At 44.3% G+C, this 24,767-nt stretch overlaps 1 protein-coding gene across 1 annotated transcript in view; it reads right to left on the reverse strand.

Moving 5' to 3' along the window:
* The window catches only part of CCDC171 (coiled-coil domain containing 171), a 665,674-nt gene that overhangs the window by 187,148 nt on the left and 453,759 nt on the right, over positions 1–24,767 (reverse strand). The window contains 1 exon segment of the mRNA XM_030194229.1: positions 16,794–16,848. Coding sequence (XP_030050089.1) covers positions 16,794–16,848 — 55 coding nt within the window.

Raw genomic sequence — 24,767 nt, forward strand, 5'->3', positions numbered from 1 at the left:
GGGGGAGATGTGGAGGTCGAAGACTGTGTCAGAATTTAAGGAAGCATGGGATAAGAAAGCGAAGATACTTACCTGTAGCAGGTATTCTTCGAGGACAGCAGGCTGATTGTTTTCACATGTGGGTCGACGTCTGCGTCGGCCCAGAAATTGACATTTTGCAAGCAAAATATTTAAAAAGTATTGCCAGAGTCTTCTGGCGCGCATGTGCGGACTGATTTTGCGCCCGCCGCGTGAGCACTTCTCAGTTAAATCCAAAAGCATATAGAGAAATAAATAACTCCAAAGGGGAAGTGGGAGGGTTTGTGAGAACCATCAGCCTGCTGTCCTCGGAGAATACCTACTACAGGTATGTATCTTCGCTTTCTCAGAGGACAAGCAGGCTGCTTGTTCTCACATGTGGGGTATCCCTAGCACCTAGGCTCACTCAAAACAATGAACATTGGTCAATTGGGCCTCGCAACGGCGAGGACATAACATAGATTGACCTGAAACCATAAACAACTAACAGAGAGTGCAGCCTGGAACAGAACCAAAAATGGGTCTAGGGGGGTGGAGTTGGATCCTAAACCCCGAACAGATTTTGCAGCACCGACTGCCCAAACCGACTGCCACATCAGGTGTACTGCTAAAGGCAGTAGTGAGATGTGAATGTGTGGACTGATGACCACATTGCAGCCTTGCAAATCTCTTCAATGGAGGCTGACTTCAAGTGAGACACTGACGCAGCCATGGCTCTAACATTATGAGCCGTGACATGGCCCTCTAGAGTCAGCCCAACTTGGGCATAAGTGAAGGAAATGCAATCTGCTAGCCAATTAGAGATTTTGCATTTTCTGATGGCAACTTCCCTCCTGTTGGGATCGAAAGAAACAAACAACTGGGCAGACTGTCTGAAGGGCTTTGTCCGCTTCACGTAAAAGGCCAATGCTCTCTTGCAGTCCAAGGTATGCAAACTGCTTTTGCCAGGGCAGGTATGAGGACGGGGAAAAATGTTGGCAAGACAATTGATTGGTTCAGATGGAACTCCGACACCACCTTCGGCAGGAACTTAGGGTGCGTGCGAAGGACTACTCTGTTATGATGAAACTTGACATAAGGTGCATGCACTACCAAGGCCTGAAGCTCACTAACCCTACGAGCTGAAGTAACAGCCACCAAGAAAACGACCTTCCAGATCAAGTATTTCAGATGGAAGGAATTCAGTGGCTCAAAAGGAGCTTTCATCAGCTGGGTGAGAATGACGTTGAGATCCCATGACACCGGTGGAGGTTTGACCGGGGACTCTGACAAAAGCAAACCTCTTATGAAGCGAACAACTAAAGGCTGTCCAGAGATAGGCTTACCTTCTACACAGCGATGATAAGCACTAATCGCACTAAGGTGAACTCTTACGGAGTTGGTCTTGAGACCAGACTCTGATAAGTGCAGAAGGTATTCAAGCAGGGTCTGTGTAGGACAAGAAAGAGGATATACTCATATCACCCCTCTCCTCAAGTCACTTCACTGGCTTCCGATCAGGTACCGCATACAGTTCAAGCTTCTCCTACTAACCTACAAATGCACTCGATCTGCATCCCCTCCTTACCTCTCTACCCTCATCTCCCCTTACGTTCCTACCCGTAACCTCCGCTCTCAAGACAAATCCCTCCTCTCAGTACCCTTCTCCACCACCGCCAACTCCAGGCTCCACCCTTTCTGCCTCGCCTCACCCCAAGCTTGGAATAAACTCCCTGAGCCCATACGCCAGGCCCCCTCCCTGCCCATCTTCAAATCCTTGCTCAAAGCCCACCTCTTCAATGTCGCCTTTGGCACCTAACCACTACACCTCTATTCAGGAAATCTTGACTGCCCCAACTTGACATTTCGTCCTTTAGATTGTAAGCTCCTTCGAGCAGGGACTGTCCTTCTTTGTTAAACTGTACAGCGCTGCGTAACCCTAGTAGCGCTCTAGAAATGTTAAGTAGTAGTAGTAGTAGTATCTAGGGCCTTGCTGTCACACCAGACGGCAAACCTCCGCCATTTAAAAGAGACCTCTTCGTGGAATCTTTCCTGGAAGCAAGCAAAACTCGGGAGACGCCCTCAGAAAGACCCAAGGAGACGAATTCTAAGCTCTCAACATCCAGGCCATGAGAGCCTGAGGTTGGGATGCAGAAGCGACCCCTTGTTCTGGGTGATGAGGGTTGGAAAACACTCCAATCTCCAAAGTTCTTCGGAGGACAACTCCAGAAGAAGAAGAGGGAACCAAATTTGACGTGGCCAGATGGGTGCAATCAGGATCATGGTTCCACAGTCTTGCTTGAGTTTCAGCAAAGTCCTCCCCACCAGAGGTATGGGAGGATACGCATACAGAAGGCCTGTCCCCCAATGTAGGAGAAAAGCATCTGACGCTAGTCTGTCGTGGGCCTGAAGCCTGGAACAAAACTGAGGGACCTTGTGATTGATCTGAGTGGCAAAAAGATCCACCAAGGGGGTGCCCATGCTCGGAAGATCTTGTGGACTATGCCCATGTTCAGTGACCACTCGTGAGGTTGCATTATCCTGCTCAACCTGTCGGCCAGACTGTTGTTTACGCCTGCCAGATAAGTGGCTTAGAGAAACATGCCGTGATGGTGAGCCGAAAGCCACATCTGGACGGCTTCTTTACACAGAAGGCGAGATCCGGTGCCCCCCTGCTTGTTGGTGTAGTACATGGCAACCTGATTGTCTGTCTGAATTAAGATGACTTGGTTGGACAGCCGATCTCTGAAAGCCTTTAGAGCGTGCCAGATCGCCCGCAATTCCAGGAGATTGATCTGAAGACCTTTTACCCGAAAGGACCAGGCTCCTTGAGTGTGAAGCCCATCTATATGAGCTCCCCAACCCAGGAGGGATGCATCCGTCGTCAGCAATTTTTGTGGCTGAGGAATTTGGAATGGACATCTCAAGGTCAAATTGGATCGAATCGTCCACCACTGAAGAGAACTGCGAAAGTCGGTGGACAGTTGGATTACATCCTCTAGACTCCCCGCAGCTTGGCACCACTGGGAAGCTAGGGTCCATTGAGCCGATCTCATGTGTAGGCGTGCCATGGGAGTCACATGAACTGTGGAGGCTATGTGGCCCAGAAGCCTCAACATCTGCCGAGCCGTGACCTGTTGAGACGCTCAAGCTATGGACACCAGGGAGAGGAGGTTGTCTGCCCTTGCCTCGGGAAGATAAGCTCGAACTGTCTTTGTGTTCAACAGGGCTCCAATAAATTCCAACTTTTGGACTGGAGTGAGATGGGACTTGGGGTAATTGATTATGAACCCCAGTAGTTCTAGCACCTGAATACATTCGCATGGACTGCCGAGCGCATGCCTTCGAGGTGCTCTTCACCAGCCAATCGTCGAGATAAGGGAACACATGTACTCCCATGTACTCGGCTGAGACGCGATGGTGTATGATGGTTCCTGCATGTCATTATCTGTCTGAGTCATATGGTTCAAGCTGTTTTTTTTGAACTATAAGCCTATGAGGAAAACCTTTTGGTTCCTGAGTATTTATGGTTACTGGTACACACATTTATTAGGAAACATTTATAGTAAGGATCATTGAGTAGCCCCTGACGCAGCCCTGCTGGGCGAAACACGGCTTGTGTCGGGCAATATACTCTAGATGCTATTTTATAAATAAAGTTTATTTTTATTTTCTACTGATCTGCTTCATTTTTCCATCTGAGAATTTTAATAGGACACAGTTTTACACATTTAGAAATTGTTTGTGTGTGCACTGTGAAGCAAGCTTTTTTTTCATTTATTTATGAGAGATACCGATCATAATTTAACTGAAAGCATTAACAAGCATTAAAGCAACATGTGCAATAGAAACATGAAATCATTTCACAATCATTATAGATAATAACATTATAGAAAATTTGAGAAAATAAAACAAAGTAAAAATATTAAAATTTAAAAAAAAGAAAACATTTTGGTCCTACAAATTAGACAGTTTTACTCCAAAGAGAATACAGGGGCCATTTTACTAAGCTGCGTAAAGAAATGGGCTGAGCACATCCTTACACTGTCATTTCCCACATACTAACCCCCAAATTCTAAATATGGCACCTTAAGTTCTGTACACCAATTTGGCCATGCAGCCAAATTATGCACACAATTTAATTATCAAGCCAATCCGCACCAATAATTTGTACTTAACCAATTAGCAGTACTAATTGGCCTTAATTACAATTTATGCACACAACCTTACAGGTGTATTCAATAACATGGTGCATGCAAATTCTAATGTGGTCAGCTCAAAAGGGAGTGTGGCCATGGGCATGGAATGGGTGGTCTTGTGGGCTTTCCAAAAAACCCTGATGTAACAATTTAGAATGATTTAATTTATTATTGTACAGACCATAAAACACTACTCAAAAAGGTTTGGATAATTTCCTAAAATAAAAGTCCATTTTTAAAATGGATGTAGGAAAATCCACTACCTTTTTTGAGGATAAGCAGCTTAACATCTGTTTTACTCCTTTGGAATATTGCCAGGTACTTGTGACCTGGACTGGCCACTGTTGTAAACAGGATACTGGGCTAGATGGACTTTTAGTCTGTCCCGGTCTGGCAACACTTATGTTCTTAAAGAAACTGAAAATATGGTCCTAAGAAAAACCGAATAGTTGTCGGCTGTGTGGTTGGGAGATACATGAGAAAAACATTTTAGACAAGTTTCTGCAGGACACTGGCCATTAACAATTGGCCAGAGAGACATGGGGACTGCTTTCTCTTTACCTCTGGGGGGTAGTCTAATGGTTATTGCAGTGGGCTGAGAACCTGGGGAATTCTGTTTGATTCCCACTGAAGCTTCTTGTGACCCTCCTCTGCCCAAGATACAAAAACTAAGATTGTGAGCACACTAGGGACAGAGAAAGTACCCACATGTAATATATGTAAACCGTTTTGTTTGTATCACAGAAAGTTGGTATATCAATTGATAACCCTTTGTCCTTTAGAAAACAAAGTAGAAATCTTCCCATTAGGATCTGTCAGGAATTTCTAAGTGATTTCTACTTGCCACTGTCGGAGACAGGATATTAGACTTGATGGACCATTGATAAAACGAAGTATGGCACTTCTTAGCACTATGTCATTAAATTTGATTGGGAGAAGGGAGGAGCTTTGTGAGGAAAGAAAATGACTGGCCCAGAGGCAGTGCGGTACATAGCTATGCAGACTAGGAGAAAGCTCCCTAAAACAGTTGAGGCTGGTGCTGCTGCAAAATGAGCATTCATAATCATGGAGAGGGAGTAAAATGAGGTTTCTGTGATATTATAATACCCAGTGGCGGAGCTTACACCTCATGTTAGCTGGGCTCTGGAAGCAGCCCTGATGCATGGTCACAGCTAAGGAACATCACTGTAATTATGGTTAATGGTTTATTAGGTACTTAATTACTAGTCTAAGTGAGTTGGGAAAGGATATAAAACAGGAGAAAAATCCACAGGCAGATAAGAATGAAGGCTCGTGGCAGCAGATCCCAGTATCCATCCTGACTGAGCAAACAATGTTAGGAACTACTTAGAAAGTAAGAGAATGAAACTAAGAATACCATAATGTCTCTGAATAAATATCTAACATGTGGCCACACCATGAGTACTGTATGCAATTTTGGTCACCCCATCTCAAGATACAACAAAACTAGAAAAGCTACAGCAATTATAAAGGAAGGAATGGGCCTCCTTATTAAGAAGGCTTAATAGGTTAGGAGTCCTCAGCCTGAACAACAGATAACTTGGAGAGGGGATGTAATAGAGGGTTATAAAATCATGAATGACAGGGACTAAATTAATAAAAAAAAAACTGTTATTTGCCCACTAGAAGCCAATCCATAAAACTGATATCAAATTTAAATCAAAATTAAGGAAGTATTTTTCCAGTCAAGATATAATTAAACTGTGGTATTTGTTCCTGGAGAAATGGTCAAGATTAATGGTATTACCGAGTACAATAAAGGTATGGACAAATTTTTGCATGGAGAAGAACTCTGGTCCTACCTATTAACTTTTTCCTTGAGGCCAACCAGATTACTGCAGAATGAATAGGTTACGCCCCTTAGCCAGCTGATGGAGCTCTGCCCTATAAGAGGCATTGTGCAGCTCCATAGTATTCCTATAACAAAGCAAATGTAGACCACAACCCATTTCCCACTAAAATATCTTTTTTTTTTCCCCTATGAGAGGAGGGAGTCCAAAGTCCTTAACCAAAAGATGAACAATCCCAGGAAAACCAGAGGACCCCTTATCCCACCCTGTCACCACACGCTTAATCAAGTAGTAATACACTGATTGGCCGGAATAGTCAAACAAAAGGTAACGGGGTGGGTTATGGATGGTTTGGTTGGACTCAAGAAAATAAAATTAGCAGATACGACCAAATTTCTTCATCCTTTTCATCCACCAGACCAGTCCAGAATGCATGGGATGAAGCATGATGCCGAGACCCTTGCCGCCAGGACTTCTGGCACCAAAAGCAGCATCTTTGGCATGAATGTCCAACCTGTAGTGTTTGAAGAAGCAATGTAAAAAGACCAGGAGGTGGCTCTACAATTCTCCACTGGAGAAGTCAACTGTGATTCTGCCTAGGAGGCTGCCAAACTCCTGGCCAAGTGCACCTGAAGGCCATTAGGAGGAAGCTGAACTCACCATTTTCTTGAGCATATTGAGCATATGTGCACCGTTGCTTTTGTAGCTGCTTCACCATTTTTAACAAAACCAAATAAAACAAACAGTCCAAGTTATGAAAGAAATTAATCACTTCCAAGTACCAAATGTCACGTTTTCAAGGCAGAACCGGGGTTCGTGAGCCCTTGGGCCAATGCCGAGGAGCGGCAGGCAAAACCACCCCACACCAGAGACGAGACAGAACTCTGGCAGGGACAGCTAGACTTCACCTGCACTTGACCACCATTCCCCAGGGGTTGAGCCCCCAGATGCAGGTGGCCAGCAGGACTTACTGGACAGGGCAGTAACTGGAAACCAACTAGGCTGAACAGGGTAGGACTAAGGGTCAGAGGGGAAAGGAATATACATGGGCAGCTTGGGCTAGAATTCACAGACAGACAGTACTACACTAGGCAGGAAATGGACAGGCTTAAGGGTCAGGACTGAAAGCTGCAAAGCAGCCACTAAGAAAGGGAACACAGACAGGTAAGAGACAGAACTGAAAGCTGCCAGGCAGCCACTAATCACGAAACACAGACAACCAAGAACTAGACAGAGTGGAGTGGAGGAGTGGCCTAGTGGTTAGGGTGGTGGACTTTGGTCCTGGGGAACTAAGGAACTGAGTTCGATTCCCACTTCAGGCACAGGCAGCTCCTTGTGACTCTGGGCAAGTCACTTAACCCTCCATTGCCCCAGGTACAAATAAGTACCTGTATACAATATGTAAGCCGCATTGAGCCTGCCATGAGTGGGAAAGCACGGGGTACAAATGTAACAAAAAAAACAAAAAAAGAAATACAAACAAGAAACAAGACTGGGAAACAAGCAATACAGAATAAGAAAAACTACACAAAGACTAGACTAGAATCAGGCAAGAATCTCAGCCAATAAACTGGGCTAGGCAGAAGTGCACAGAGCACACCAGCATACCAGGAACATTAGGCGATGCAAAGGCAAACACAGAAGCTTTTAGGTGATTAATAAAACCCATCAGCACCTGAGGCTCAGCTGCAGCAATTTCAAGGCAACTACGGGTGCTGTTCAGGCATAAACAAGAAAGACAAGTCTGGCAGCCTGGAAGATCCGGACTGGACTGGGCTGAAACCTGGAACGGGTAGGGACAGCAAGACAGTCTATGGCAGCCATCGATTCTGGTCACCAGAGGGCAAGGAGAGTACAACCCAAGAAGCAGGCAGAAAGCATACTGAAGCATAGAGAGGCTCAGGTGCAGTATAGTGGAGTAATTAGAGCCATGCTGGAAGCAGCCAGCACACAGAGACAGAGGCAGAGCTAACTCAGGCAACACACACAGGTGCAGTATAGTGGAGTAATTAGAGCCACGCTGGAAGCAGCCAGCACACAGAGACAGAACTAACTCAGAAAGGACAGACAGATGCCAGCTCAGAAGCTGACCCCCAGAAATAAGGTAAGCCTGAGAGGGATCAAGACCATAGACGTGACACCAAAGTAGTGCTCCACAGACATCGAAGAGCCACAGAAGCAACTTGTGACTGAAAGAAGATAACATCACTACTTGATTAATATGAAAAGTGGACTAACTTCAGCAGAAAGGAGGGAACCATCCTAAAGGAAGCACCTGCCTCAGCAAAATGCTGAGAATGTTCTCAGCAGGATAAGGCCTGTAGCTCTGAAACATGCCTTACTGAACAGACTCCACTATAGCAAGTCAATCCCACTATCTTTAACAGGTTTGTAAGGGCATACACCACACCGTTTCTTGAAGAACCTTAGGTGATACTTAATATTTTAGTGATGGGGTGCAGAGAGAGCAGTATGGGCTGTTTCCACAGCTGAGCTGATCTTAGTGAGTCTGGCCACAAAGCAGCTCACTAACACGCTCCATACATTATTTTTGACTCTCTTGCATGATTACTGCAAAATATGCACTGGAAAACGGACAAAAGAAACAATTTATCTGAATTCTAATCGACTATATTTCATAAGTCTTCAAAAGGTTTCCTGAAAATGTTCCACATCCTACAGAAATTTCCGTTTCAAAAAAGTCTTCATCAGGGATGCCAGTGCTGATTATCTTAAAGGTGTTCCATGATTAGGATTCAGATAAGTTGGTTTCCTTTTGTCCGTTTTCCAGTGCATATTTTGCAGTAATCATGTGGTCTTAGTGACCTAAGTTATACCATATTTTATAGAGTTTCTTAAGTTATACCAACAGGTTTTACTAATTTTGTTTGGACATACACTTCATGTTAGTATTTTGATTAAAGTTGTAATTTCACAAAAAAAAAACGGGGTAACACACAAGAGAGTCAAAAGTGATGTATGGAGCGTGTTAGTGAGCCGCTTTGTAGTCAGACTCACTAAGATCAGCTCGGCTGTGGAAAGAGCCCATACTGAACTCTGCACCCCATCACTAAAATAGTAAGTATCACCTAAGGTTCTTTAAGAAACGGTGTGGTGTATGCCCTTACAAACCTGTTGAAGATATAGTGGGATTGTCTTGCTATAGTGGATTTTGACTTTGTCTCTCCCGTTGGATTTTTTCTTTTTTTTACTGAACAGACTGCCACCTTCAGACTGAGATCCTTCAAGGACGCTCTCCTTACTGGCTCAAAAGGTGCAGCAGCTAAGACCCACAGCACCAAATTAAGGGAAAGAAAAAGAATAAGGGATATGATATACTGCCTTTCTGTGTTAACAAATCAAAGCTGTTTACATATTATGTTAGAACACAAAAAGTGGGAGAGTGACCAAGGATACCAGAAACTGGAGGATGTTCTTTAATCAAAAGTTTATTAGAAGTTTGAAGACTCGACACAACGTCGTGTTTCGGCTGTCAGGCCTGCATCAGGAGTCTGCTGTGCAGGGTGTTGTAGAGCAATGATGATAGAAGATACTTCTTTAGAACAGTGGTTCTCAATGCAGTCCTCTGAACACACATAGTCAAGTTTTCAGGATATCCACAATGAATAAGATAGACTTGCATACAATGGAAGCAGTACAAGCTAATTTATCTCATGCATATTCAATGTGAATATCCTGAAAACCTGACTAGCTAGGTGTGTACCAAGGACTGGATTGAGAACTCCTGCTTTAAATCATCTTGCAGAAACATCAACATCTGTGCAACACAAGACAAACAGGGAAAGTCCTCTCTCAGCACACCAACCTTCAATGGATCTCCAGACTCTAGCATAGGCCAATGAGGTAGACTTTTTTTTTTGGTCTAAACATGAGTTGTAATAACCCTGTCCACATATGCAATATGCCTCAAAGGTGCTCTCTCAAGGGCCAAGACATAAGACAAAAGTGAGAATGGGCCAAAAGCAGCCCATTTCAGGACCATAAAATAAATGGATTCGTGTCCCTGTTCCAATGTTTTTCTAAGGACAAAAATCACCACTCCCTAGGCCAGCAGTCTTTCAGAGGGAGGGAGAGAGCTGTTTATCATAGGATCACAGGTAGACAGGCTTGCAGACACAACTTATATAATTAATTTATTATTTATATATGCATATTTAAATATAATAGTTTGAACTTCAGAGCTTATAGAAAAGTACCAATTTAAAGAGGAAAAATACTACCCGAATTGACTTTGAGACTACTATTAAAAGGCTGATTCATCTCTTGATCTTTAACTGCTCTTTACCTTTCAGATTTTGTGGAATAGTTCTTTCTTAGCTCTCAAATTGATTGGTAGAAGAAATTTGTTTGCATTACACCATCTGTTACACCCCAAAGGAGGAAAAATTATGACTTTGCCATGTTGAGTGGTTTTCATTTATAAATTAGTAAAGTTTATGAACTTCCTCTTTTTTCATTTGTGGTATGGGTCACACTGTTTGACAAACTCCTTGGTATGGCTCTCTGCCTCTTTCATCTGCTATTATTTTAGTAATAGTGTCATTTATAGGTTCAAATCACTCATTTACATGTTTGAGTTATTGTTTTGATCAGATGCACCACTGGGTATCATTGCATAAATTAAACTAGAAGACAAAACAAGATTTGCTATGAGTCATTACCTAGGAAGGGAATATACCAAGAGAGGTGCCAGTATTAGCAGGTTCCGAATTGAAATTTTGTAATTTGAGTATTTATTAAGGCTCTACCGAATATTCGTATGCGATTCAGCCCCGAATAGTGCCCCAAATATATTATTCATAAGTACATAAGTATTGCCATACTTGGAAAGACCAAAGGTTCATCAAGCCCAGCATCCTGTTTCCAACAGTGGCCAATCCAGTTCACAAATACCTGGCAAGATTCCCAAAAAGTACAAAACATTTTATACTGCTTATCCCAGAAATAATGGATTTTCCCCAAGTCCAATTTAATAATGGTCTATGGACTTTTCCTTTAGGAAGCCGTCCAGACCTTTTTAAAACTCTGCTGAGCTAACCGCCTTTACCACATTCTCTGGCAATGAATTCCAGAATTGAATTACACGTTGAGTGAAGAAACTTGCATTGGTTGCCAGAGCTGGCAAAGATTCAGTTTAAATTATTGTTATTTGTGTTTAAAATTTAACTTGGGCTAGCACCAGCATAAACAGCCAATTGCACACAGTATTATGCTCCTTCACAGCATTTGAGGGTCTGGTGACAATTTTTAAATTGCTTTGCCTTCTTCAAACCAGTTTGGATTATGGGCTACACTGAGGAAATCTATTATGGGGTCTGCTCCAGGCTTCTGGAATACATTTCCACTGACTTTATGATTTATATGTGCACTTCAGGAGAGGTTTAAAAACTTGACTATTTCAGATATTTTTAAAAATTATTTTAGTTATTTTAGAGATCTTTTGTTTTCATTTATGTATTTGTACATTTTGGATGAAAACAATAGTATGATTATTGCTTGATGTTTTAAATTTTGCTATAATCCACAATATCTTGTAATCTGAATTAAATTAAAAACATTCCAATTATCATTGAAAGTTAGGACAAGAAAAAGCTCTACAAATTGTGATGCAAGCATTATTTATGTCCTTATTGCATTATAATGTATTATAGTTAAACAATTTCATTGATGACTCAATAGAAATTATCACATTAATCATTACATGCTCGAACAAAATAACACAATGCATGTGGTAGCTTCACAACATCACTGAAGAGAATCAGTCATCTATTATCTATACTATACCCCAAATCCCTTCCCTTTAAACCTAACCCAAAAACAAAAAACACCAGGGGGAGGGACAGAGTAAGATATCCAAATATAAATCCTGGAAGGCGCGTGCAGTTCAAAGCCTGCAACCAGACCTATATCCATCAAAACATAGCTATTATGTATTATATACCAGGTTTTTTTTAATTTGTACCCCGCGCTTTCCCACTCATGGCAGGCTCAAAGCAGCTTAGGTACTTATTTGTACCTGGGGCAATGGAGAGTTAAGTGACTTGCCCAGAGTCACAAGGAGCTGCCTGTGCCTGCAGTGGGAATCGAACCCAGTTCCCCAGGACCAAAGTCCACCACTCTAACCACTAGGCCACTCCTCCTCTCCATCAAGCTGGTGAAAAATTTGCAAATGCTTCTGAATAAGGAAGCCAGAATTTTATTCAGTAAAAAGAAATAATAAAGTGCTCAACCATTTTTGGTACATTTGAACTGGTCTCCAGCTAAAGAGTTTTGTCAATGTAAATTGCTTACTGTATTGTTCTTAATTCTGTATTATTTAAAGACCACAATATTTGACACAGCTTATACCTCATTACACTCAACCCAGAAAACTATTGTTTGTGCCAGGTATCGATCAGGTTAGATACATGAAATAGAGAAAACATGCTTAGAACTGTGGAATTATTTACCCTGGAACTCAGGGAGCAACAGTCCTCGCTTACCTTTAGAAAAGGTCTGAAAACTCTTCTATTTGTAAGGATCTATGGCTGTTCTTGATATATTTATTAGATTAGCTCTATTTAAATTGAATTTGCTGTTCTCTCTTTTATTGTGCTACTTGTGATTGTACCCATTTTGATTGGCTATCAGGCTCATTTTCGAAAGAGATGGACGTCCATCTTCCAACATAAATCGGTACTTGGACATCCATCTCTTAGAGATGACCAAATCGGTATAATCGAAACCCGATTTTGGATGTCTCTAACTGAAGTCCGTCGCAAGGACGTCCAAATTTCAAGGGGGCGTATCGGAGGCATGGTGAAGGCGGGACTTGGGCGTTCCTAAGACTTGGATGTCTTTGACCCATAATTGAAAAAAGCAGAGACATCCATGACTAGAACTTGGACGTTTTCACCCGGACCTGTTTTTATTACGAATAAGGCACAAAAAGGTGCCCTGAATGACCAGATGACCACTGAAGGGAATCGGGGATGACCTCCCCTTAATCCCCCAGTGGTCACTAACCCCCTCCCACCCTAAAAAACATTATTAAAAATATTACTTGCCAGCCACAGATGTCATACTCAGGTTTATGACAGCACATGCAGATCCCTGGAGCAGTTTTAGTGGGTGCAGTGCACTTCAGACAGGTGGACCCAGGCCCATACCCTCCCCCCACCTGTTACATTTGTGGAGGAAACAGCGAGCCCTCCAAAACCCACCAGAAACCCTCTGTACTCACATCTAGGTGCCCCCTTCACCCGTAAAGGCTATGGTAGTGGTATACTGTTGGGCGTAGTGGGTTTTTGGGGGCTCAGCACACAAGGTAAAGGGAGCTATGTACCTTGGAGCATTTTATGAAGGCCATTGCAGTGACCCCTAGGGTGTCCAACTGCTGTCCTGGCATGTCAAAGGGACCAGTGCACTAGAAATGCTGGCTCCTCCCACGTCCATATGGCTTGCATTTGGACGCTTTTGACTTGGATGAGTTTGGTTTCAAAAATCGCCTAAAGTAAAAGATGTCCAAATCTAAGGAGGTCCTTGGTATTTTCGAAATGAAAGATGGACATTTTACAAAGATGTCCAAATCCCAACTTAGACGCTTCTTTCGAAAATGCCCCTCTATGTCACTAAAATGGCATAATTCATGGAACACAGCGAAGATGACAAAAATGCATACACCAGGGTTGCTGGGTGCTGGTAATGATCTTTAATCAAACAATGCTTTACTCAACAAGAGCTGTTAGGCCTGCATCAGGAGTCTAAAAAAATGACATGTATAACATTGTACAATAATATGGAATTAGAAAAGATGCAGAGAAGAGCGACGAAAATGATAAAGGGGATGGGACGACTTCCCTATGAGGAAAGGCTAAAGCGGCTAGGGCTCTTCAGATTGGAGAAAAGAGGCTGAGGGGAGATATGATAGAGGTCTATAAAATAATGAGTGGAGTGGAACGGGTAGATGTGAATCGTCTGTTTATGCTTTCCAAAAATACTAGGACTAGGGGGCATGCGATGAAGCTACAAAGTAGTAAATTTAAAACAAATCTGAGAAACGTTTTCTTCACTCAATGTGTAATTAAACTCTGGAATTCATTGCCAGAAAATGTGGTAAAAGCAGTTAGCGTAGTGGGGTTTAAAAAAGGTTTGGATAATTTCCTGAAAGAAATGTCATGATAAAATCACTTCATTGTTATCGTGACTTTATTGAGAAGATGTGTTGACCTTTGAGATCAGGTTACACATTATGACATTAGAGAACCTAAAACTTTGAGATTCTTGGGCAGCAGAGGGTTTTGCTGGTGAAAATACTCTTGTGTTTAGCTATAGATACTGAAACTAATATTCTGAAAAAAGCTGAGCTCCTAAATTTTAGGTGCCTTAGGGGGCCTTTTACTAAGCCACGGTAGCATTTTTGGCTCATGGTGGAAATCAGCTGGCAGTAAACACAGAGACGCCCATTATATTAGCTTAGCCAAGATTGGGTGGCAGAGCTGGTGGGGGGAGGTGGGGCTGGTGGTTGGGAGGTGGGCCTTGTTCTGGGCAGACTTCTACGGTCTGTGCCCTGAAAATGGCAGAAACAAATCAAGGTCAGGTATACACATAAAGTAACACATATGAGTTTCAATTGTTGGGCAGACTAGATGCACCGTGCAGGTCTTTTTCTGCCGTCATCTACTATGTTACTATGTAATTTCCTCAGGAGTCGTTCACAAGTCGTACACAACATCAACCAGCTAACCTTTATCCACATGTTTATTCACCCCTTCAAAGAAATGTGGTAGATCGATGAGGCAAGATTTCCCTTGACTAAATCTAGGTTGGCTTTGCCTCATTAATCCATGCTTATGTATATGCTCAGCAATTTTGTTCTTTATAAAGTAGTCTCTCTAATATCTTGACTGGCATCAACGTCAGGCTCACCAGTCTATAATTTTCCAGATTACCTCTGGCATAGTATGAAGGTAAAAGGAGACACACTCAGGAGTAAACTGAGAAAATACTTCTTCCTGGAAAGGGTGGTAAATTTGTGGAATGGCCTCCTGGTTGAGATGGTGAAGACTAAAATTGTAACCAAAATTTTAAAAAGCTTGGGACAGGTAAATAGGATATCTAGGGGAGAGGAAAGGCTAGTAGATGGCATGGATGGGCACACTGGATAGGCCATATGGTCTTTATCTGCCTTCATTTTTCCATGTTTCTATTATCTGAAACATATTCATTGTGAATATGCTGAACATTTGACTGACTTGGTGTGTCTTGTGTGTGACTAAGTTGAGAACCACTTAGAGGGGACAAATACTAAGTAGAAAAAGGAGGAAAGAAGAGCAAGAGCTGCAGAATCTCATGAGAGCATTTTTTACCTTACTCTACTGCTTAATCTAATCTAATATGGGCATTTATTAACTGCCCATTCCAAAAGATCCTAAGCATATACAAAACATCTGACATGGATTACGATCATCCAAAAATATAAAATAATATAAAAATTATAATATACCTAGCCAAAAAGACATTAACTGGAAATATCAATTAAAAATATATCAAAATAAATGTCTTAATTTTTTTCTGGAAAACAATTGTGAGGGAGTATAAAGAACACTGCCCCTCACCCCTTAAAAATAGTCCCTCAGAAAGCCTGAGCCACCTTAACCACTAGTCCCTCCCAGGAAGGAAGTAAGATGGAAACAGAAAGTAAAAAAGGCAGGGCCAGAGTGGGGTTAAAGAGGCCCAGGGAAGGAAGAACTGAAGCCCCAGCATATGACTTTACAACCTATGTCTAGTGACCGTGATCTGGCTGAGGTAAGCCAATGTTTGGATTTGAGACTTAAGCCCTGTTCTGAGGTCTGGCTGGAGCCCAAACCTGGAAACTGAGAGTGAGAGAGAGAGGCTGTGTTTGGGGCATGGAGGACAACAGCCATATACTGCGTTTTGGACCCTGTCAGCTGCAGGCCCTGGGTAAGACTGTGTTATCTAAACTAAAGAGACTTTTCATCTTTTGTTCCTGGCCCTGTGACATAAATGGCCTCAAGTTTCTGTTAATAAAGAACTTGTTTTATTTTTACATCTTTGTCCGGCAGTGTTATTGTGAGGCCCACCCTCAACCCTTACTTGCTGTATCACACAATTGCTTGCGGTTTCTGACCTCAAGAGGTAAATAATTCCAAATAGTTGCAGCTGGGAAGAGAAAAGAGCTATTTAATTTTTAAGATGATCACCTTTCGTCCAAGGAAAATTTAACAAACAACCATTAGCTCTGTAGGTGTGAACTGATAGGGATCTAGTTAGAAATGCAAGAACTTGGTTTGGCAGTTGTCCAAAGAGAAATTTATGATTAAAACAGGAAATTTTGTATATGCTTGTATCAGTAACCAATGAAGGTTAAACATCAAAGGTGTAACCAAATGTCATCTACAAATGAGATAAGGTAGACTCCCGCTGTAAATAAAGCAAATCTAGTGTGCTCATAAATAAACTGAATAATGGGAAAAGCAAGGAGTCCTGAGGGACCCCACTTACCAGACTCCAAAGAGAGGACTGGATACCATTTTTTAAAGCACAATGTATCATCAGCCCTGGATTCAGGTCAAAGTGAGGTACTACTAGAAAGAAGCCTTCAGCTTGGGTCACAGGATCTGTCTGATATATAGTCACACATTCTAGCTACAAATCCATTATTGTTCACATACTTTAACACAAAACATTTAGGTATTTAGAAAATGTATAATTAATTTTAGATGCTATAACTTTGTAACAAAAATATTTGAAAAATGTACTGTACCTTATGAAGGACGGTTTCAACACCTTTCATATGACTGGTCATCAATTCCTTGTCTCTGGAAAAAGGATAAAAATTATTTACTTACATGGAAACAAATAGCACAGGCGGCTATCCCCACCTAGTTTGCCCATTTTATTTCTTGTTGCAATACTGTAGTCACTACTTGATCTCTGGATTTACCTTCATATCCTCATCTTTGGCTTTCATTAATTATCTTAGTATTTGTTTTGTCTCAATGTAAGCATAATTCCTTCTGCACACTGAAGACATTTTTCCATATTTCTGATTGCACTTGCCTTCTGCCCCATATCAAACTCTTTTCTCTGAATGCTTGTTCCTTTTTTAATTATTATTATTTACACCTTTAACATATTTGAATGCTTCTATCATATCTCCCCCTCCCCCACAAAAACAAATTCTCTCATTTAGAATGAGGGGGACCCTACTGGATCAGACCAAGGGTCCATCTAGATCAGTATCCTGTTTCCAACAGCGACCAGTCCAAGTTATAAATAAATGGTAGAATCTCAAGAAGTGGCAAGATTCCACGTCACTTAATCCCAAGGATAAGCAATTTGCTAGTCCTTTCATGGACTGCTTTGTTTCTAGGTTTTTGTTTTGTTTTTTTAAGATACAGCTTCCAAAATTAAAAATGATCCTTTTGGAAAAATTAATTTACCTGATAATTTTCTTTCCATTAGTCCCAACAGATCAATCCAGAGACTTGTGGGTTGTGTCCCTCTACCAGCAGGTGGAGATAGAAAGAACCTCCGAGGTTTACTATATGTGGACCTGTACAGCCAAGTAAACCTCAGTATGAACAATACCAAAGCAGTGGAATGGAAACAATAGAAAACTCTCCTGACATTGTCAGACCAAATGCCCAACATACTTCCACCACTTCCAAATTTATTTGTTTTTATTATTTAATCAAAAGAAAGAACATTCAGAACAACGAAACCCGAAAAAACCAACCAACCGAAACAAACCCGCAGACAGTAAATCCAGGGGGGGGGGGGGGCCTCTCGATTGATCTGTTGGGACTAATGGAAAGAAAATTATCAAGTAAGAATTAATTTTTACTTCTATAGCGTCCCACAGATCAATCCAGAGACTTGTGGGGTGTACCCAAGCAGTCCTCAAGTAGGGCGGGACACCCCAACCCTGCAGAAATCACCAACGAGCCAAACACCGCATCCTGCCGAGCTGCCACATCCACCCGATCATGATGAGTGAACGTATGGACCGAAGCCCATGTAGCGGCTCTGCAGATACCTTCCAGAGAAACCAAACGGGACTCTTGTGGAGGATCCCTCCGCTCCTCTCAGGAAAACTCTGGCCTCCGGCACAAGTTTTCTATATGATATTCCAATTAGGTACAACTCCCTGTAATCCTCCAGGTGTACCCTCTGACCTGTGGTACGTCAGCGGTACTATTCCAGCACAACTCCGAGATACCCACCAGGGAAATTATCCCAGAGGTTTCAAGAATGCAATCCCCAAAACAAACAGTTTAGAAAAAGTAGTTTTTAATAATGCATTTCAGGAATCTCCACAGCTTCAAAAATGTAGTTCATAAACCAACAGGACATGAATCTTAGCAGCCCCAATGATGCAATTCAAAATAACTAATTACAAAAGCAAAAACTGTTTCACAAAGAAAAACAAGCAGTTCAAAGAAAACAAGCACTTCCAAACAGGCAGTTCAAACAAGCAGTTTAGAAATCCCATCAGCAGTTCAGAGGCACAGCACTCCCAGAGGTCCCCTCCCTCTTCTGGCCAGCTCTATTTCGTGGCTTCCTCCCACTTGACCCCGTCGCTTCCTGGCTCCTCCACGATAGTCACTGCCTTCCCTTGTTTACCAAGACCCCGCACCAAGCGGTTACCTGCTGTCTGAACCTTTTACCTTTGGATCTTGCCAGAGCTGCAATTTCCATCGGCTCCTCTTGCCTCACTTCCTCCTTCCATTCCATGGGCTCCTCGCCCCACCCATTCTCCAGCTGATCCTCCTCCCCCTGATTAGTTCTGCTTAGAGGCTCCCTCTCCATTCCTGGCCTCCCGACCGTGTCTTGGGTTTCATCTTTACTTGCCTTTCCCTTGGGCTCCACCAGGGTCTACTGGGATAAGAAGTCTTTGATTCTGTTGTAAGACCTCCTCAAGGGCTGCTGGGAATCGTAGTTTTTACCCTGCCTCCAGCCCTCTGGGGAAAATGATCTTTGCCTTCTCCTGACATGTGAAACTCCTTGAGCTAAGAATCTGGGTTGTCCCCTCCTCTGGGCCTTATCTTCTCCTCCGCCGGTACCACCCCTCTCTGTTCCCTTATCCCCTTTCTTCACACTCTGCATAGGAGGAAGCCTGAGCTCACGTAGAATGAGCACAAATTTGCGCAGGGGCGTGCTTGCCCAATGCCACATAGGCCAAAGTGATGACCTCCCGCACCCAACAGCCTATGGTGGCCTTGGAAGCCATATGACCCTTCTTACTGCCTCCAAAAATGACGAAGAGATGGTCAGAAAGACGAAATTCATTCGTCACCTCCAAATACCTGAGAAGAGCCCGTCTCACGTTGAGGCAGAGAAGAGCCCAGAACTGCTTGGGGTAATCTTCCCGGCGAAAAGTCGGCAAATGCAGAGACTGCCCCAAATGGAAATGAGAAACCACCTTGGCCAAAAACAAAGGAACTGTCCTAATTGATACCCCCGCCTCCGTAAAATGAAGGAAGGGGTCTCTGCAAGAAAGAGCCTGCAACTCTGAAATTCTCCGAGCCGAAGTAATGGCTACTAGGAAAATCACCTTCAAGGTAAGATCCTTAACCTTAATCCCCGATAAGGGTTCGAAAGAAGGAAGCTGAAGTGCTTTGAGAACTAGATTAAGGTTCCAGGATGGCAGAACTGGCATGTGCGGAGGACGCATCCGAATTTACACCTCTCAAAAACAAACCACATCTGGGAGGGAGGCGATCGACGCCCCCTGAAGCCAGCCTCTAAAGCATGCCAGAGCTGCCACCTGCACCTTAAGAGAACTCAACGAGAGTGTTTTCTGTACACCCTCCTAAAGAAACACGAGGATATCCGATACTGAAGCCGAAGACAATCCCGAACTCGTACATCACGAATCAAAGGGACTCCACACCCTAGCATAGGGTGGATCTTTTCCAAGCCTGAAGCATCATAGCGATAACCGCGTCTGGATACCCTTTCCTTCTCAACTTCGCCCTTTCAAGGGCCAGGCCGTAAGACCAAAGGGGGAGGGATCCTCCATCATGACTGGTCCCTGCAGCAAGAGACCATCCTGCGCCTAGAGCTGGAGAGGACGATCTAACAGGAGCCTGACCATATCCACATACCAGGGACATCTGGGCCAATCTGGGGCCACCAGGATCACTCGACTGGGATGACTGGCAATGTGAGTCAGTAACCTGCCCACCATAGGTCACAGGGAAAAGGCATAGAGCAGGCCCCTGGGCCAAGGTTGTAGAAGGGCATTGACGCCTTCTGAGCTCAGCTCTGCTCCCCTGCTGGAGAAACGGGTATTCTTCACATTGAATGTGGTGGCCATTAAGTTCATCACCGGCATCCCCCAACGGGCAGCTATCTGATCGAAGGCCAGAGGGGAGAGTGTCCACTCCTCCGGCTCCAACTGGTGGCGACTGAGAAAGTCCACTTGCACATTCTGTGACCCCACTATATGAGCTGCCGTCAAGAGAGAGAGATGAGTCTCTGCCCAACGGCAGATCAGGGCCGCCTCGCGTGCTAGTGGTGCACTCCTGGTGTCCCCCTGAGAACTCAAGCTGGGCAACTGCGGAGAAGAGACAGAAACTCCAGAAGGGTCAGACGAATCGCCCGCAACTCCAAGCGGTTGATGGACCAAGACGCCTCCGTCGAGGTCCAAATGCCCTGGGCCATCTGTTGGAGGCAATGAGCCCCCCAACCAGACAGCGACGCATCCGTGGTCACGATCTTCCATTCCGGGGTTTGCTTAGGAATCCCCAACACCAGATTCTTTTGAATGAACCACCAGTGCATGATTGTGTGCAGACGGGTCGAACATGGCACCCGAACCTCGTAATCCTCCGAGAGAGGATACAAACAGCTCAGAAGGTGCCACTGCAGGGGGCACATGTGAGCTCTGTCCCACTGTACGACGTCCAAGGTGGAGGCCATGGAACCCAGAACTTGTACATAGTCCCAAGCCTGCAGGTTCGGCGTTTGGAACAGAGCTCGCAACTGACCCTGCAACCGCTGTGCTTGAGCTGAAGGAAGAGAAACTATCCCTGTTCGGGTATTGAACCACACTCCCAAGTATTCCAGCGTCTGGGAGGGCGTAAGGCTGCACTTTGGGAAGTTGATCACCCAACCAAGCGATTGAAGCAACCCGACACTCTGTCAGTTGCCCGTCGACTCTCCTCGAAAGAAGACGCCCGCACAAGCCAGTCGTCTAGATGAGGATGGACTTGAATCCCTTCCTTTCTGAGATAGGCCGCCACTATGACAAGGACCTTGGAAAATGTCCAAGGTGCTATGGCTAGGTCAAAGGGTATCGCTTTGAATTGAAAATGACAACCAAGCAATGCAAAGCGAAGAAAACGCCTGTGGGGAGGCCAAATTGGAATGTGTAAATAGGCCTCTGAGATCGAGAGACGTCAAAAACTCCCCTGGCCGTACCGCTGCGATCACCGAGCGGAGGGTTTCCATGCGGAAATGCCAAACCCGTAAGGACCTGTACACGCACCTGAGATCTAGGATGGGTTGCCAAGAACCGCCCTTTTTTGGCACCACAAAATAAATGGAGTATCGACCGCACCCTCTTTCTGCTGGGGGTACAGGCTGGACGGTTCCCAGTCATTGTAAGTTGAGGAGGGGGTGACGAACTGCCCGTACCTTGGCAGATTTGCAAAGAGATTCCAGAAACGAGTCTACTATCGGACGAGCCAATTCCAACTTGTAGCCGTCTCTGATAACCTCCAAGACCCATCCGTCGGATGTAACCCTGGTCCACTCCACCAGGAATAGGGACAGCCTGTCCCCAATAACTGGCTGGAGATGGACCAGGGCCCCATCATTGGGTGGACCTGGCTGCGGGCTGGTTTCTGTTTACCGGAAAGAAACGCCCACCTGTCACCTCAAAAGGGCTGAGGTCTCTGAGAAGACCTTCCTCTCTGAAAAGAGGCCCCGCGACCTGGACGGTAACGACATGTATCCCTAAACTTAGGTCTAGGTCCCGCCCGGTCGCACTAATTTGGACCTGTCCTCCAGGAGGCGCTGGTCCTTAGAGTCGCCGATGTCCTTCACAATCTGTTCTAGGTCTGTCCCAAACAAAAGCTTTCCCCCAAAAGGAAGCCTTGCCAGCCGTGACTTAGAGGCCACGTCTGCAGCCCAATGTCGCAACCACAACCAGCGACGCACGGTGACCGCTAGGGAAACCTCCTTCACCGAAGCCCTCAAAAAATCATAAAGAAGATCCGCAAGGAAGGCTAAACTGGACTCTAAGGCCAGCAAAACAGCCACGAGGTCCTCCAGAGAGGAGGCTTTCTGTACCCACGATAAGCATGCCCGCGCCACAAAGGAGCCACAAACTGAAGCTTGCAGGGAAAGGGCCACTACTTCAAAGGACAGCTTCAAGCAAGTCTCCAACTTACGATCCTGAGGGTCCTTGAGCGCCGTGCCACCCTCCACAGGGAAAGTGGTTTTATTAGTGACTGGTGTGATTAATGAATCCACCGTAGGAACCTTCAGCAAGTCTAAGTCAGCAGCAGGGAGCGCGTAAAGACGTGACATAGCTCTAGCAACCTTAAGTCCACTGTCCGGCATATCCCACTGCGCCGAAATAAGGATTTTCATGGCCTCATGCACATGAAAGGAAAGAGGTGGGCATTTGGTGCCAGACATAATAGAGGGCACCGGACCTGTTCCCCCTGATGATTCAGGGGGTGAAATGGCCAAAACCTCAAAAGCCCTAATAATAAGGGAGGGAAGCTCTTCCCTGCGAAAAAGGCGGGCAGCCATCGGGTCAACCCCCTCCTCAGAAGGCAGGGTGACCTCATCTGCCAAATCCAATGATTCTGAGGGAGAGCCCGGAGACAAAACCAGGCCATCTGTGTCAGATAGCTCCTCGGGATCCAAAATCTCCACCCGGGGATGTTTTGGCAGGAAAGACTGAGAGGCTGTAGCAACCGAAGTTTGCTGAGGAAGAGACGGGGCTGCCTAAAGAGAAGCTCCTGCCTGAAAGGCATTGTGCATTAATGAAACAAAATCCAGGGAAAAAGGAACTGAAAGGGACTCCCCTGCTCCCTCTAAATTGCTTTCCTCCATCAGAGCCTGTGCCGCAGAAGCGCGCTGTGCCTCCTGTCTGTCAACCGCCATGTGCGGAGCGGGTCGCGCCCGAGAGGAAAAAATGGCGCCCGCCAACGCACGCTGCACTAACTGCCCCGAGGAAACCACCGAAACTATCCCCTGCGCTTCCGACTCACCGGACGCCTGAGTGGAACCCCCGTCACGCTGAACACCCGCTGTGGGCTGATGGTGGCACGACTCACACTCCCCTGACGCTGCTCTCAGGCTCCCACACCTGACTGGTTGGGGTGCCTCCAGGACCAGATTTGGGAACCAGTTGATGGATGAGAATGTTTATGTTGTATCATGTTTCTTAATAGCAAAGAGAGGATCCAAAAATGCAGACAAACACAACAAAGAAGCAAAAGCAAAAAAGGGTCTTCGGAAGTGGAATAATCGAGAGTCCATTATTCATGAGACCCAACATGGGCCATGTGTCGGCACTCATTCACCTGTGTCAGAGGTCAGATGGATATCAACTCTCTTAAACAAAACTGTAAACAAAATACCTTTGGATGCTATCAAAAAGAAATGAAAACAGTGTCTCAAACTGATGCGTCTTCAGTAGTCAATGCCTAGCAAAACCGTCAAAAGCTTTTTGCTTTTGCTTCTGTATTGTGTGGGTGGATTCTATCCTATTTTGCAATGGAGTTCTTTTCAATTGATATCAATGTTTTATGATAATTTGTAAACTGCAGTGATCTATTATCATAATTAAGCAGTATAGTAAACTGTATAATAAACAAACATTAACATTGTTGTTTGTGGTTGCAGCAATCAGAAGAATGCTAAGATGCAGAAGTAGAAAAAAGTTTGAAAAAGCTTCTGTTAATTTCTGCATCTTAGCATTCTTCTGATTGCTGCAACCACCTTGGCACAGGTTTTTGTAACCTTGAGATTAGCTCCTATGATCATGCCTAGATCTCGCTGCTATTTGATAGCCTCACCCAGTCATGCAATGCTTACTTAGATTACCATGTTTTAAATGCATTACAGAACTTGTTTGCATTATATCATCCTTAGAACACCTTTGTCTTGAACCCAAAGAGGAAGCAGTGGACTTCCACCATGCTGACAATGGCCCCACTCTCTGGCCCTAGACCTGCTCCCAGAACCTCTGAACTTACAGCGAGCTTTGATGTTCTGGGCTCTCTGTGACTTTACTTCACCCAAGTCCTTAATCAGTTTGTCCAAATTCTCCCTAAACAAATGTCCCCAGAAGGCCAGCATGTGTAATGGAAGACTTATACATTGAATCTACCAATACAGGAGTCAGAGACACTGGCAGGCAACCATGACAGAAGCCACTGAGTATGAGTAGATAAGAATGAGATCATAGCGGGCTTCTGCCAAGAATGTAGCCCAACTCCTGGTGGGTAACATTTGGGGAAGCAGGAAACTGTTAAGATCACTGAAATACCAACTTGGACACATAGCCATGGCTCAGGCACCAAATGCTTCAAAAGAAGTTCAACTTTTCTATCATGCAGATCCTTAAGGACCAAGCCACTCTCAACAGGGATTGTGGTCTTCTTAGTTATAGCCATCATTAAGGTATCCACCTTGGAAACATGTTCCAGTCAGCTCCAGGGAGTAGATATAATTTGCCCTTCTACTTTGTGCACTGAAGAACTATGTCTGC

Source organism: Microcaecilia unicolor, chromosome 2 (assembly GCF_901765095.1).
Source record: "Microcaecilia unicolor chromosome 2, aMicUni1.1, whole genome shotgun sequence".
In the NCBI taxonomy this organism is placed as follows: Eukaryota; Metazoa; Chordata; class Amphibia; order Gymnophiona; family Siphonopidae; genus Microcaecilia; species Microcaecilia unicolor.